This window comes from Drosophila miranda, chromosome XR (genome assembly GCF_003369915.1).
Source record: "Drosophila miranda strain MSH22 chromosome XR, D.miranda_PacBio2.1, whole genome shotgun sequence".
In the NCBI taxonomy this organism is placed as follows: domain Eukaryota; kingdom Metazoa; phylum Arthropoda; class Insecta; order Diptera; family Drosophilidae; genus Drosophila; species Drosophila miranda.
The window spans coordinates 30773613-30790760 of NC_046674.1; the positions used below are offsets into that span (position 1 = coordinate 30773613).

At 43.3% G+C, this 17148-nt stretch overlaps 2 protein-coding genes and 1 long non-coding RNA gene across 6 annotated transcripts in view; 1 reads left to right on the forward strand and 2 right to left on the reverse strand.

Annotated features, from left to right (window-relative positions):
- The window catches only part of LOC108151262, a 146771-nt gene that overhangs the window by 101392 nt on the left and 28231 nt on the right, over nucleotides 1-17148 (forward strand). The window lies entirely within an intron of this gene.
- On the reverse strand, nucleotides 3201-3641 carry LOC117186303. The gene is made up of 2 exons (XR_004471405.1): nucleotides 3357-3641; nucleotides 3201-3290 (listed from the first exon to the last, which is right to left on the reverse strand). It is a non-coding gene; the product is annotated as an uncharacterized LOC117186303 (long non-coding RNA).
- Nucleotides 11145-13405, reverse strand: LOC108151265. The gene has a single exon (XM_017279786.2). It carries the CDS (start codon nucleotides 13338-13340, stop codon nucleotides 11802-11804), a length of 1539 nt encoding a protein of 512 aa, XP_017135275.1. The 5' UTR covers nucleotides 13341-13405; the 3' UTR covers nucleotides 11145-11801.

Genomic DNA, 17148 nt, shown 5'->3' on the forward strand with positions numbered 1-17148 from the left:
TTGTAACTTTCCTCAGGGGAGTACTGTAGATCGCAAAGATCGCAGCTCCTCAGCAACACTGCAGCTACGAGTCATTCGCTAGTGGTTCGGATTCTGCAGTCTGGAAGATATAGTAATTTCTTATAATTCTGCGTTTTTGATTTTCTCCTGACTTCAAAAATGTGGATGCCACAGATTTTCGTTCTTTGTGCGGGGCGGAAGGGGGCCGAGAGAAGTTTTGAAATACACTTGTAACATTGACATGTCACAGAAGTCTGGATACAAAGTTTCGTTGCTCTAGCTCTTATAGTCTCTGAGCACTAGGCGCTCATGGGGACGGACAGACAGAGATGGCACAATCGACTCGGCTATTGATGCTGTTCAAGAATATGTATACTTTATGGGGTCGGAAACCCTTTCTTCTGGACGTTACACACATCTATTTTTCCCACAAACATAATATACCCCTATACTCATTTTGATTATCTGGTATAATAAAGAGGAATAGCAAAATATTAAGCGAACTTTGGCCAAGCCGCCAAACAAAGGTACGTTTTGCTGTCAGTGCAGTCCGTAATGTATGGTGGCTAGCTAGGTGGCTCTAGCTGACTCTGTTCTTTGGTCAATGTACGCTGAATTCTTATTGTTGTTCTTTATTAATTATTATTGAATCTTACAAGTGCTTTGCTGCGAAGTCTAAGATAAAGATGCCAGACCGGCGTGTCAGAGTCGGAGGGGTTGCCACACCGGCGAACGACTCTTAGTTACAGTGCTGCTGAGGGGCTGCGACCCGTGTGTACAGTGTCTATGCCGGAATGGCCAGGAAAAGTTACAACGAGTACAGACGGCGCAGTTTAAATACAAAATGTCCATTAATTACAACAATACAATGGTACAATTGGAGGAGGAGACAGAAAATCTTTCCTTTCATCACTGGCCAACGACCAGGGTTTGATCTGTTGGGTCTGGGTCTCTTCACTGACCGACCTATTTTACGGTAGGAATATCGGCTATTATCATTCCGCGTGGGAGCTCCAGAAAAAAATGCGTCCACACTTTACACTATACACACGAGTCAGCGAGTGTGTGTGTTAGTGTATGGGCATGTGTGGGCGTGTATACGTATACGAATCCGAGCTGGTATCATTATAATTCAAATGAGATTTGCGGGCACAGCCATCTACACACACACACACATAGTTAAATATACGAACACACACACAAAAAGAGTTTGGAAACGAGGGGGAACGTTGTGAGTTGCTGCGGACACCGCAACTCTACATTTATACCCGGTACATAGTCAGTATGGCTCTCCTCCGGCAGACGCCGCTAATATTAAACGACACGACAAAGAGTGCGTGCGAGAGAGACAGAAAATCAGTCTGAGTGTGACGTCGGGCGCTGCGTAGCCACTGCAAATTGATTTGTTCCTTTTGGCTATAAAAATTATCTGATCTAATCCAGATTCAGCAATCTGATAGATATGGTTGTTATCTATGATTTTGCGTTTTTAGTTTTCTCGAATCTGCGGATACTAAATTTGGTTACTCTAGCGTTAATAGTCTCTGAGATTTGTGGATGCCCCAGATTTTCGTCCTTTGCGGGGGCGGAAGGGGGTGTGGCGAAATTTTGACACAAAACGGTCAAGGTCCGATATCACAGGAGTGTGGATACCAAATTTGGTTGCTCTAGCTCTTATGGGTTCTGAGATCCTTGAACTCATATTTTGCAATTGGCAAAACCGACCATGAAACCTGTGTGTTAGAGAGAGACAGAGCGAGAAAGAATGAAATTGTTTTCTTGATTCTGGCTATAATAATTATACGATCTGGTTGAGACTTTACACTCTATTACATATAGTCATCCTCTACGATTCTGCGTTTTTGGTTTTATCGTATCTTTTAAAATGTGGATGCCACAGATTTTCGTCCTTTGTGGGGGCGGAAATAGGCGGTGCAAAGTTTTGAAATATACTTGTAGCAGTGACATATCACAGAAGTCTGGATCCAAAACATCGTTGCTCTAGCTCTTATAGTCTTTGAGCACTAGGCGCTGAAGAGGACGGACAGACGGACAGACGGTCGGACGGACAGACGGACAGACAGACAGGGCTCAATCGACTCGGCTATTGATGCTGATCAAGAATATATATACTTTATGGGGTCGCAAACGATTCCTTCTGGACGTTACACACATCCACTTTTACCACAAATCGAATATACCCCAATACTCATTTTGAGTATCGGGTATAAAAAAGAGAGAGAGCGAGAGACAAGGAATAAGAAAGGGACAAAAAAGAACAGATGCGGAGCAACAAGGGGAGCAACAAGCCACGTCTACAAGTTCGAGAATGTTTGGCATTTTGCATAATAAAGTTGCTCAAACATATTTGACGTTCGGGTTGCGCAGCACAGCACCCATACACCCACTCACACACACACAAAGAGACAGATATAGAGAAAGACATCTGCACAGATAGAACGGCAATTTTTCCCTGACATAAACTTTCAATTCAGTTTTTATTTCACTTTTTTCCGTCTCGCTTTCTGCGCTTCCTCTTGTTTACCGCATTCACGAACAATTTAATTAAAATCCCAAAAAAGAAAAATGAAATGATGAACGCAGAACGCCGAGCCGAGAACATTTCCTAACATTATTTATCCGTCAGTGCCCACTGCGTATTGTATATGTATGTGGTCTTCAGATATCCCCATATACTATACCCGTCAATACATACATATGTATGTATGTATACATATGTTTTATTTACCCTGCAGTACGGGTCATTAATGACTCAGCTGCTGACACGTCGATGACCGCGTCACTACCCCTGATCACATAGTCGATGACCGGCCATACGCTGAGCTGATGACATTAACATGGAGATGTCCTAGGGCATAATCGATGACATTGTCATCGAGCATTGCCGAAAAATTATGCATTTTATAAGTGATGATTTTTTGGCTTAAATCATCGCTTATTAAATGCATGATTTTTGCCTAAATATCATGCACATAATAAGCGATGATTTTTACCTAAAAATCATGCATTTTATAGGTGATGATTTTTACCTAAATATCATGCACTTAATAAGTGATGATTTTTCACGAAAAATCATGCATTTAATATAAAAAGTAATACATTGTAATTGTTTATTTTTCCAATTATTTTTATTTATTATTATTCATTATTGTCTGCTTTGTATTTTTTTTCTCTTGAGGTCTTCTGAAAATGACTATTCTTAATGTTGTGAATAGCCTTCCGAATCACTTTTTCTGCTGGCTCGTCGGGTATTTTCATCTTCACCGCCGCTGAAATAATTTTTTATTTAACACGCGTACAACACATATTATTAATTATTTAAAAACTGCACTTACCTGATAATAATAATAATCACAGATTACTTATTTTCACTTATTAAAACTCCGTGTGACGATTGCAAATAGCAAAGAACAAAGCAAAAGAGTTCTGTCGACGCAGGCGCAAAGAAGACGAAAAGATAAAACGAAGTTCTCTGCTACTGCGCACGGTCGGCAGAACCGAATTACGTTCGGCACGCGCGGAAAAGAAAGAAACAAAAGAAAAAACAAAGGGTTCGATTTGGCTGGCGTCAACGCCTCGATGACATTGTAGATGACATTCGTCATCGCTCACTGCTGGTACTGCAGGGTATGTACATACATGTATGTATGTAGTTCTGTGTGTGTTATTCACCCAACTGTGTTGGTGCTTGCAGGAATGCAAAGTTTATTAACTGGATTTTTATTGCGAAACTTTTGGTCCTGACTTACGCGTAATGCCCTTTGCCCCCGGGCATGGACCATCATGTTGTGCGCGCTTAACGCTCAATTCGTTTGCCGTCCATTTTAATTACAATGTGCCGAAATGTACGAAATGTACGAGAATACTTACATATGAAACGGAGGCCTCGACTCGATGCGCCTCTGGCATTGCGGAACGGGTTGGGGCGCATAGAGTCAGGAAGGACAGCGAATATGCGACAGGGAACACACCACAACGGACAGGAGACAGGGTACACATACCAGTACTTGCCACAGTGGACAGCGGATAAAGTTTGGATGTGTGCGACATTTTTTGGCAAATTGGCTACCGCTAAGTGAAGCCTGGTCATGGAAAATAACCAACTTAACTCGGCCATCAATGATAAACAAGCAAGAGCTCACTGTTTTATAATGGAAGTAAGTCGCCAACAGCTGAGTGCCTCACAAATTAAAGACTTTAAATTGACTTAAAAGCGAGTCTTTAACAAAAGAACGTTTCCTGAATTTGAGATGATTTACTTGCGTCTGTTTATTGCAATGATGGCTTAAGAACTCATTTATATAAGAACTTGAAAATGAAATACCATCCACCAGCTTCCCATAACCCCTCCCACCAATGTTAACTGACTTCCATCTGACGAGCTCCGATTTCCATACGCACATGTCTTCGCGTAGCAAACGTGCTCATCCCGTATTAATGGGAGCAGACCGAGGAGCATTAAAAGGAGTAGATCCCATTCGAAGCGACATTGAGTGCACTCGGAGAAAGTGATTGGATGCGAGTCATATTGAAGCCCAAGTTCTACTTAGGAACGACAGCACACATTTGTTGCATGAGAGGGATGACTGTACTCGGCGTCGTCCCGCTGTCGACAAATATATTGTGCAATGTCTGCTCCTTATTTTCAGCCACATCCGCATCATCTCACCCATCCGAATATTTGGCCAGGAGAATGCAATTGTCCGGTTCTGCCACCTTATGAAAAGACAAGACAAAGTTTTTCTTCTTTTTGGATCGATCCTCCATATCCCTACGCATATCCACATCTACATATATCCATTTCCAGACCCATATATATATCTTTATAAAGTTCTCTTACAGCTGCTTCAAAAGATTGCCGGGATGTTCTGAAAAGGGCTCTGGGGTTTGAGCGGTCTGCGTTGGGGCCATAAAATAGATTAAATAAATCATTTAGCGTCTCAGAAGTAGCGCATACACCACGTAGGAACCACTGAAGACGTTTATGGTTTAAACACGTATTATACGTCTTCCCAAATAAATGCGAGCCAAGAGATGCTTGGATACATGTGTGTGTACGTGACAATTAAATTTATGAAATCATATAACAGGGCCAAAAAAGAGCCATAAGACGCTGCCCGAAACCAAGTCCAAGGCCAAGAGCAGAACCGCAGTCCAAGTTCAAGTTGAAAAGTCAGTTCAGGGGTCGCAGCTCTCCGCATCCCGAACTATCGCCCAGAAAAGGGCGCGTGAATGCCACCAAGATACTGCCAATGGCCCAACCATTAGCGAATACTAGACAATTCAGGATATCTCTGCCGAAGGATAATGGGTTGCGGATAATGCCTATATGACGCCTGCAAAATCATTCACAGAAAGTCTGGATGGTGCTCCAACTCGCAGCTCCAGTTCCAGTGCACAATTGAACATTTAATGAACTCTGGATTAAGGCTGACGCTGACAACTAACTCGAAATCAATATGGGATTAATTACCTCCCACACACGCTAATTATGATTCACTTATTATGATTCGCTTATGTTGTGGTTTAACCGTTTGCATCGGTTAAATTGCGTTTAAGCCTTATAAGTAAATAATGCAAATATACAATGGAAGCTCGAAGCTGCCTCCCAAAAATGACTTCGGAAACTTACTTTTAGAGAAAAGATATGAGTTCAAAAACATTAATATTAATTGGACCTTCCTTCGTACGTATGTACAATTATAATAAAAACATTATTAGAGCTTGGTTACAGCCCTAAAACATTCATTTGGATCCCTGACAATAGTCTGGAGCTTAATTGCGTTCCTCCGCGAGCAGCTATTCCCGTTCAATGCCTTATTCACGACTCTGTCATCTGGGCCGGTCATAAATTTATCACGAATTCTCGTCAAGTGTGTGTACCTGGCCAGACATTTACAATTTTATATGGATTATTAGCGGGATAATTGTTTGTGAATATTGCCCAAGAATAGACAGTTATGAAAGCACGTCTGGCAGGGGCTAACCTGTTCCTGTTCCTGCACCGGCTACTGCTTCCACACCCCAAAAGCAAACCCCACCACCCCCACCACCACCACCACCTCCTCGTCCGTGGCAGCCATTAATTTGTCCCTTTGGAATTTTGTACAGGTATTTACGTCGCCGCGCCCACAGCTGAAAATAACGCCTTCTTGTTATTTGTGCCATAATAAATTCAAAAGCCCCTCTATGAAAAAAAAATATACAAAAATTTTCGCGCATTTTTAACGTTAATTTGTCAGCTCGGTTCTGGTCTCCCCATTCCCTGTTCTCCCTCTACAACCACTATTCTCCATTATATTTTATCTATTCGTGTCGCGGGGATAGCCCTCTTTTTTTTGACAACTTAAATATTTTAAAATGTCCTGGCATCAGTCCGCCGTAATTTAAGAGTCAATATGCCTTATGTGGCTAAAATTTAGATTAAATAAGCTAAAAATTAGGCTTAGGCTAAATACACCCAAAAAATGAGGCGGAACGTTGTCAGTTGCTTCTGCGACCGCAACTCTACATTTATACCCGATACTTAGTCAGTATGGCTCTCCTCCGACAGACGGCGCGTAACATTGAGCGAAAAAAAATGTGTGCGAGAGAGACAGCAAATCAGTCTGAACGTGTCGTCGGGCGCGACCATTATTTGTGTGCGTTAGAGAGAGACAGGGCGAGAGAGAATGAAATTGTTTTCTTCATCGTGGCTATAATAATGATTAATAAAGAGTGTGAAAAGTAAGGGCTGCCCTGTGGTACTGCCGAAGACACCTTCACCGGTGAGGAGAGGGAGTTTTTGAAGAGGACTCTTTGAGACCTGGAACAAAGATAGCTAGAAATCCATCTCAGAAGATTGGGCGGAAACTCTAAAAAGTCAAGTTTATGCGCTAAAAGGGAATGGTTTACAGAGTCGAATGCTTTATTAAAGTCGGTGTAAATAACATCCGTCTGTAAGTTACCTTGAAAGCCTTTAATAATGAATGAGGTGAACTCTAACAAGTGCGTGGTGGTTGATCGCCGCCTTATAAATCCATACTTAGTTGGAGATATAAGTGACTTGCAAATATGTTGCAAGTGCGGAGTTAAAACCTTCTCAAAGATTTTAGGCATGGCGGATAACTTTGCTGCCTCAGACTTGCTACCTTTTTCATGGAGAGGAATTGTAAACGATTTCTTCCAGATCGGGGGGAAGCAAGAAGAATCAATGGATAGGGTGAATAGTTTAAGCAAGGGTCCACACAGTGCCTCGGCGCAGTACCTGTGTACACAACCAGGTACCCCGTCCGGACCCGGTGAAAACACCGGCTTAACTAGTCGAAGATCAAGAAGTAAAGAACATTCATTGATAAATGAATGGACTGAAAATGCCGTTCGACCTCGGTAAACCGTATGGGTACGGATGACCAGAGTAGCTTTCCTCAGAATGGGTGGTTTGGAAAAATTGGGCAAAAAAATCGTTAATTACCTGATCATTATTTGCCGACGTATAAAAAAATGATAGCGAGGATGGGTGTGCGAACGTTCTACACTTACTCTTTACGAAGCTGTAAAACTGTTTGGGGTCCTGTGAAAAACTTATCCTGCATCGAGGTAGGTAGTTCTAATAGAATTGAGCATTACGAAATGAAAAGATTGACCGAGCTATTACATAGCGAGAGTGAGCAGTAGGAGAACCATCTTCTTGAAATGTTGTATAAAGTCTTGGTTTTAAGCTTTTTAGACTGGACTACTCTTTGGTAAACAAAGGCGGTTTTCCAGATCTAATCGGACAAGAAAGCGGGACACAAGAATCAAAAAATGTGCCAGAGCATTGTAAAAAATGTTTGTGCCTTTTATGACATCAGTGCACAAGTACAAAGCGGAAAAATCAAAATCCCTAATGATCCAATACAGTTGGTCCTATATCTAGCGACACTTCGAAAGTAGGATGTAGACGTCTTCAGGTAAAGTGAGCCGAAGGGCTCGGGTTAACAACACTAAGGTCGGATCCGAGACAAATCACAGATCAAGCAATCGACCCAAGAAATTTTTCACTTGATTGACTTGAGACAGGGACAGGTCAAGCAAGCCATCAGCAAAGTCATTTCGTGACATGGTCACTAGGTTACCAGACTCTTTTACTGAAGACCAAACAGTTCATGTCAAGTTGAAGTCACCAAGAACTATGATCTTTATCTGATAGCAAGTAAAAAACGGAAATCCAAAGAAGGTGGAATATACGAGCAAGTAATGAATATAGCGAAAGCAGGAAAAATTAGTTTTATACACAGGAATTCCAGATCTTGTTGAACCTGGAATATGAAGTACTCTGACGTGAAGTTTGAGTCCACTGCAATCAGAACACCTCCTGCACGTCGTGACGAAAGATCCTTTCTAAAAGTTGTGTACCGACCCGATAACACTTCGGAACAAAGAATGTCCGGTTTGAGCCAGGTCTCGGAAAACACAACAACGTGGAATGAAAATTCAACACTATCTCGAAGAATTATGCTGAGCTGAATGCGTAAGCCTCTAATAATTTGGTAAGTTAATAAGAGCGAAGTTAGTTTTTGATGTCAAATTGAGTTGGGAAGACGCTAAGTGTAAATGAGGCTATCTACCTGGCATAAGAGAAGTTAAACTTCTCCACCTTTTAGTGTTTTTATTTGAAAACTAAAACACAATTTGAGCCAAATCGACCCAGCCGTTTTCAATTGATTAACACCCATACATTTTTATACCCGATACTCAAATTGAGTTTAGGGGTATATTAGATTTGTGGTGAAAGTGGATGTGTTTAACGTTCAGAAGGAAGCGTTTCCGATCCCTTAAAGTATATATACATATATTCTTGATCAGTATCAATAGACGAGTCGATTGAGCCATGTCTGTCTGTCCGTCCCTATCGGCGCCTAGTGCTCAAAGACTATAAAAGCTAGAGCAACGACATTTTATATCCGGACTTCTTTGATATGTCACTGTTACAAGTGTGTTTCAAAACTTCGCCCCGCCCCCGAAAATCTGTGGCATCCACAATTTCAAAGATACGAGAAAACCGAAAACGTAGAATCGTAAAGAATGACTATATCTTTAAGAGTTCAGGATCTGAATCAGATCGTATCGCCACAATGAAGAAAACTATTTCAGTCTCTCTCTAACACACACGTTTCATAGTCTTCCTTGCCTGTCGCTAAACGTGAGCGCGTGACCAAATTTGGTATCTACACTCCTGTTAAATTTCACTATTACAAGTGCGTTTCAAAATATCGCACCACCCCCTTCCGCCCCCACAAAGGACGAAAATCTGTGGCATCCACAATTTAGAAGACACGAGAAAATTAAAAGCGCACAATCATAGAGAATGACCATATCTACCAGATTGCCGCATCTGAATCAGATCGCCAAAAGGATCAAATCAATTTGCAGGGGCTACGCAGCGCCCGACGACACGTTCAGACACGTTTACTGTCTCTCCCGCACGCACTCTTTGTCACTCAATGTGGCCATACTAAATGTAGAGTTGCGGTCGCAGCAGCAACTCACAACGGGGAACGTTCATTCTAATTCTATACCCGGTACTTGAAGAGTATAATTTTGAAGATAAAGATAAAGGTTTTCGCGAGCTTTGGCCACAGAAAATTAGTTACAAAAGCAAACTACAACTACAACAAAATCGAAGCTTTTTCAACCGAAAAGCCATGGCGCTTAAGCAGCTGGAAACGGAAACTAGAATTTCCATCGATTGGAATTTTGAGCAGATTTTTTTCTTATGACTTATGCAAATTTTCATTTGGTTAAACTTACGGCTTTCCTGCTCCTTTGGCAGTATTTTTAAACAAGAGGGAGAGCTAGAGAGAAAAAAAACCACAAAGTCCAACATAAAGAGTTACCTAAGGGCAAGCAGGTCCTTTTCCCTGCACCTTGAGGCACTTAGTCGCAAAGTTAAAAGCTCCTGCCTCGCTGCCTCCCAAATGCCACTCAAATTGCAGCACCACCCAACTTTAAAAGCATATGTACGAGCCAAGAAAATGGGATTACGAAAATATGTGCATGCTACTAAAGATTTATTTAAAGATATTAGGGGAATATCAAAAGCAACTGGGGGAAATAATGGCATAAGGAGTTGTAAAAGAAAGGATAGTGCGATCTGAGAAAGAATAAAATTATGATTCCTCCCAACAGGGATTCTCACAAATATATTTAGCTTGCCATAACTGCTATTCACACTTAGTAGCTAGGCTTTTAAATGAAAAAAAAGGTAATTGTATTAGACTTCGGACTTTAATCCCTATGCGATTCACTCAACTCTATTGAACAAATTGGGGCCGCAGCACCGGGGCATTTCCCGGGGTGCCCAAAGGTCAATGTGTGCAGTCGTACCTGCTCGATTTCCATCAATTGCACTGAGCCGCTGTCTTTCGAATCCCGATGGCTTTCGTAACTGGAAAAAGCCCAGCCCCAAGCTTCATAAATTCTTGGTTTTTATACCCGATCCTCAAAATGAGTATAGGGGTATATTAGATTTGTCCAGTATCAAACGGTTCCGACCCCATAAAGTATACATATTCTTGATCAGCATCAATAGCTGACTCGATTGTGCCATCTCTTTCTGTCCGTCCCTATGAGCGCCTAGTTCTCAGAGACTATAATTTCTAGAGCAACGAAATTTGTTATCCAGACATCTGTGATATGTCACTGTTACAAGTGCATTTCAAAACATTTCCTTGCTCCCTTCCGCCCACACAAAGCAAGCAAATCTGTGGCATCCACATTAGGAGAAAATCAACGACACAGAATTATAGAAAACGACTGAATCTTCCACACTGCACAATCCGAACCTTATAGTATCGTTATCATAGCCAGAATGAAGAAAAAAATTTCATTCTCCCTTGGTCTGTCCCTCTCTAACACACACGTTTCATGGTCGGCTTTGCATATCACTAAAAGTGAGCGCCTAGATATCAGAGACTATAAGAGCTAGAGCGACCAAATTTGGTGTATTTCTTAATTTCGCCCAGCCCCCTTCCGCCCCGCAAATGATGAAAATCTGCGGCATACACAGATCTCAGATCTCTCTCACACTCCTGTTAGATCTTACTGGCATTCACAATTTTGAAGATACGGGAAAGTTAAAAACGCACAATCATAGAGAATGACCATATCTACCAGATTGCCGAATCTTGATCTGATCGGATTATTATTATAGTAGCAAATCAATTGTCGGTTGCTACGCAGCGCCCGACGACACGTTCAGACTGATTTTCAGCCTCTCTCGCACACACTTTTTGTCGCTCAATGTAGCGCCGTCTGCCGGATGGGAGTCATACTAACTATGTATCGGGTATAAATGTAGAGTTGCGGTCGCAGCAGCAACTCACAACGTTCCCCCTCGTTTTTCTTTTGGAGGTTAAAACTCCTACGAGTATATTCCACTTTGTGCGAAGAACCTCTCATATAGTGTACCATATCGATATTATTTGAGTGACCCCCTAAATGTCCGTATATATGGGTGCCATAACCTTATGTCGCCTGACTTTCCCCGCTTACACGCCGAACTTTTAGACTAAGAAAAGTGCTGTCAAACACTGGCAATAATCAATTATTGTACTGTTGACTTCATGCCCGGCAGTGTCCTAGGCCCGCAGGCAGCGCAGGTGGAACGTGGCACGTAGCAGGGAGAACGTGCCACAATTTTAAGCCTCTTAAATATACGAAAAGTTATTAAAATATAATCAATATGCGGATCCCTGCGCCGACCCAGATCCAGGTCCAGGCCCAGGAACCCTCCTCCAATGGGGCAAGGCTGCGAGTACCTATGTCCAGCCGAGCGTGCGATGGACGTCGAGGGAGTTGCGCAGAAGCTGCCGCCTGAAGCGCAGGATATTGTCGTCCCGCACCGGAGTCGGATGGGTGAGCGTTTCCAGATCGTCCACGTGGCGGTAGTGCTGCATCTGGCCGGTGCGGACGGGCACATCCATGGCGCCGCACGACGCCCGCCAGTGCAAGGGGAAGTGGTTATGCGTGAGGGTCACATAGTTGGGATTGTGGAGGCACTTTATGGCCGAGTTGGCGTCCAAATGGTCGGCCACCCGCGTAACATGCGAAAGCATGTAGAGCTGCTGCGGCAGCAGTGGATCCGGTGCCAGCTCCTTAGGGAAGTACACGTTGCGGAAGCAGAAGCTCGTACGCGCCGAGCAATTCACGTCTATCGTCAGCAGCTCCTTCAGCAGCATCTGGTAGTTGAGGAGTTTGCCCAGCGGCATGATGACCTCATCAACATCGAACACTCCCAGGTAGTCGAACTCGTACATATTTCGGTAGAGGCAGTCGTTGTACATCAATACTTCGGTGAGTCGAGCCCGCAGATCCCAATGTTCCGGTAGCTCATCTAGCAGGCGGTGTGGGCGCAGCTGCAGCAGACCGTCCACATCCGTGTAGTGGGCGAGGGTGCGCGATGTATTCGCGGTCAGCTCCCCGATGTCGAAGGCCACTACCCGCTCGACCCCCAGCAGACGCAGCAGCTCCAGCCACTCCACCATCCGCTCAGAAATATCCCGATCTGGGAAGCTCAAAGACTTAACGCACACCCCGGTATGCAGATTGGAGTCGAGCGCCCGCTCGGGCACCTGGGAATTGACCACGATAAGGGCGTTCCGAGCAGGGGCACAGCGGTTGCCGAAGACCAACGAAACCAGTTGGGGCACCCGGATCTCGGGCTCCGGCACCACACAGCTGAACATGGTGGGGTAGGCGACACCGGCCACATTGCCCCAGACGTCGTACCAGCCCACCTTAGTATCGGTGACAGACACCAGGTCCGGCTGGCCGCTGTCCGCATACCAAAACTGACAGAAGGCCTGCGGATACGGGCCCTTGATGGTGGTCACCATAGCCAGGACCATCACCTCTGGCGACGCTGGCCTGCGGTCATAGTAGGCGTTGTAGAGGAAGTAGCTCAGGTTTCCCTGTGTCACCCACTGGAAGTCGCCGTTCTTGAAAACAAGGTCCTCGTAGCGGGGATAGGGGGCACACTGATGGCTCCGCCGCGAACCATAGGCCCAGTAGTGCTTGGCGTTCTGGTGCAGCAGATCTTTTAAATCTAAGGGACCGCTGCTCTCAATCGCATCCGGTGCCACCACCACAGGGCGATCGACATCTAATCTGAGAATTTCTGGAACCGCACTCTGCTTCAACAGCCGCTCGTGCGAGGGAATGTCCGAGGACTTGGCCGACGATGACCTGCCGTCTAGGGATAGCAGTACCAAGAGCTGGTGGGTGACCAGGAAGAGTGCCATGGTTCCGAACGCACAGATCAGCGGCGTCCGACTGGCGCGCAGAAGCTTGAACACCATTTTGGAGCACACCCAATAGCCAACTGGCCCGGCTCTCTTCTCGAAGTGCACTAAAGCCGTATCGGTCACATTATGCTATGTTACGTGCTTCGACAATATGTTCAAAAAATAGTTATCATAAATCAATAACGAATACACTTTAGAAAATTGAGTTGTGATTGCGAGAGTCAAATTGTCTGCAGGAAACATACGTACATACAAGTTTCTGTATAAGTTAACAACTCTAAAAATTGAAATTAAAAACGAGCAAGAATGTTGTGAGCATTTATACCCGATATAGTGCTTTTTACTTCTTTCTCTTTATCTCTATTTTCACATCAACACCAGCCGTTCAACCTCGCCCCCCTCCGACATGTGGATACAGAGCGCGCACACTATATGAGGAGGAGTATGTGTAGTACAGAAGAGAGCGTAGGTAAATCTGATCTGATCAAGATTCAGCATTATTGTAGATATATCCATTTTCATGATTCTGCATTTTCAGTTTTCTTTGACGCCTAGTTCTCAGAGACTTCTGTGATATCACACTGAATCCAGTTTTGCCACGCCTTCTTCTGCCCCCATTAAGAAAGCAAAATAATGGAGAATGAATATATCTAGCAGATTTCCGCATGTGGATCAGATCGGATTAATATTATAGCCAGAAGGAACAAATAAAATTGATGTGGCAACGCAGCGCCCGACGACACTTTCTAACTGTTTTTCTGTCTCTCCCTCACGGTCTCTTTGTCATTCAATGTCAGCGTCGTCTGCCGGAGGAAAGCCATATTGACTATATATCGGGTATAAATGTAGACTTGCGGTCGCAGCAGCAACAACATTTGTATATATAATATATCCCAATAGATTCTATCTCTCAATTATGAAGATGCACTTTCCATCTATGGCTTCGAGCTCGGTTACTTTTGTACATGCAAAAAGAAACAGAATACTCATACATACATATTCATACGAGTATATCTTTCCAAGATTCGCTTTCCATTATCCCACTTTGTACGATACACATACGAGTGTAATATATCTTTGGGTAGTCTTCTTAAACCGCGCGGATGGCAAAACTTTTCATTCAGATTAAGCCACAATACAAATACAAATCGAGAAAAGTGACCCATACTCCCCCGCCTCCTCATTGGACTTTAATAAGCGTGAAACAAGCCAAGTCGATGGCTGAGATGGTTGAGACATTATTACGTACGTTAGAGTCAGAGTCAGTGTCAGTGTCAACATGGCGTTAACTTGGCAATGGCCAAAACGACAGAATGACAAAATGACAAAAGCAGTAGCTGACCAGGGTTGTCGTGCCTGCGGGCTGATGTCTGAAAAGGGAAAAGGAGCCGCAGGCAGCACCTGCATTAAATTATTGATTCGATTTCGCACGCGGTTTGCTTTTATTGTGGCCGACGCACAATGGGGCATCAGCCGAAAAGGGGTGGCAAAAATCAAAGAATATTATGAACGCTTTGGATAAATGGAATGTACGCATGTAATGGAGAATTTTCCAGAGCTGAAAAAAATATAATTTTAAAATTTATTGGACTTTTAGTTAAGTGCGCAGCCGGGCTGTTACAGGTGTAAAGTCCCATATTTTCACCGTTTTCCGTGCGAGGTCAGGTTCCGTGCATTTCAAGGAACATATACAAACTAGGGGGAACGTTGTGAGTCTCAGATACGGCCACGACTCTATACTTATACCCAATATATACTCAGTCAGTATGGCCACCCTCCGACAGACGGCGCACACATTTACGACGAAGAGTATGTGAGAGAACTGCGTTACGTAGCCACTGCGAATTGATTGGTTCCTTCTGGCTATAATAATTATCCGATCTGATCTAGACTCGGCAATCTGGTAGATATAGTCCTTTTCTGTAGATTAGTTTTCCCTTATCTTCAAAATTGTGGATGCCACCGATTTTCGTTCTTAGTGGGGGGGGGCACGAAATTTTGAAATGCACTTGTAACAGTGCGATATCACAGGAGTCTGGATACAAAATTGGTTTCTCTATCCCTTACAGTCTCTAAGAACTACATAGGCGTCCAACAACACGGACGGACAGATAGACATGGCTATGTTGACTCGGCTATTGATGCTGATCAAGAATATATACACGCTATGGGGTCGAAAACGCTTTCTTCTAGGTGTTACACACATCCAACTGCCCCACATATCTAGTACACCCCAGTAATCTTTTTGAGCATCGGGTATAATTATTCAATTTTGACGAATTATTGTGAAGCTTCTAAACATCGTAGCACCGTGTACGTGTGCAGAGTATATTTTTCAAATGCAGTTTATTTCACGAGGATATCTTATTTCGCTCAGAAGCTATTAATTTAGCAAGCTGAAATCGCCGAATGTCCCACTGTGTGACTTTTTTTTCGGAATGAATTATACACGCTGCCTGGCATTGTCAAAGTTCTGCGGCCACCCCCTTGTAGCAATGCTCATACTCGTATGTAGCGCCACGCACAACCCCTCATAGACTCGTCTCACACTGTCCCACCTACATACATATGTATGTACATACGAGTATACAGCCATTTCTACAGTGTCTGTCAGTCTGTCACAGTGCCTTTCCGATTTCTCACGAATGTGCGCGCTGCCACGCCCAGGAACAATATAACAATAACAGGGAGGAGCTCTATAAACGACTATACAACGCAAAGATACCCGCTACTCCTTAAAAATTAATTCAAAAGAAGTGCCAACACAGTCCAAAAGATTTTGCATTCCATATTCATAAATTCTTGGTTTAGGAGTGGATCGATAAATTATTGTGGCACATTCAAGAGACTTTCAGAACTCATGCGAGGGAGCTCTAAGATATGATCATAGTAAGATCCTTTAATACTGTGACTTAATATACTTGTATTCTTTATGGCGCCGAAGGGGATTCCTACTGACTGTTACACACATGTCTACCCACCCTGCATACCCTGTCTCTTCACACGTACGTTGGAAGCCAGAGAAAGCCAACAGGCAGAAATGTGTATGCGACTGTATGTGCCGTGCGCACATACATACATATCTGTATCCGGGTATATACGAGTCTTCCAGTACTACTCGCATAGCCGTGCCAAGCAAACAAGACATAATCAATCACTTAACCCAAAAACGCACACCAAACGTTCGTTTCAATTAAAGTTTCGTTTTCATTCACTTAGTCGAGGACGAAAAGCCGGATAAGGGTGGAATGGCGAGGGCGATGGGTGGATGAGAAAAAAAAACGAAATTATATCACCCGTACAACACACATACACTGAGCGAAATCGTCAGACAGACAAATATTGGTATTGCACTGAATCTCGGAAAAAAAACCTCCATTCCGAAAAGAGCCTAATGATAAATCATTCCCCTTGATACAAATGATCCTCAAATTCACCAATAACTCACGAAAAGTTGGGTCCTTCTGTCAATTAATATGCAATGCTGTTAGATTACATAGTTCCGCTCGTTCATGTTTTTTATTCTGTTATTCCCTTCATTTAAAAAGTGATGAAAGATTCATACCAACTTTTACAGTATCTTGCAATATCTGCAATTCAAGGCAATTCAAAAGATGTTCCCCAATACCGAAAGAGAGCTTCATTAATATTCACTATCACCTGAGCCTTCAAAATGTAATGTTTTCCTCTTATTGGGGCTTTTTTTTGTGGCTTACACTTATTTATTTTTGAAGTTTTTACTGCTTCTTATCTGTCTTCGGTGTAATATTATAGTTTGGTTCGTTTACTGATTTCGTCAGATTTCTTGTGCTTCTTCATCGTTTTCTAGGCTTGTACGTTAAAAGAATAGATACGAATGAAT

Coding starts and splice junctions, on each gene's coding strand:
- LOC108151265 (XM_017279786.2), bottom strand. CDS start 13,340: ATGGTGTTCAAGCTTCTGCGCGCCAGTCGGACGCCGCTGATCTGTGCG.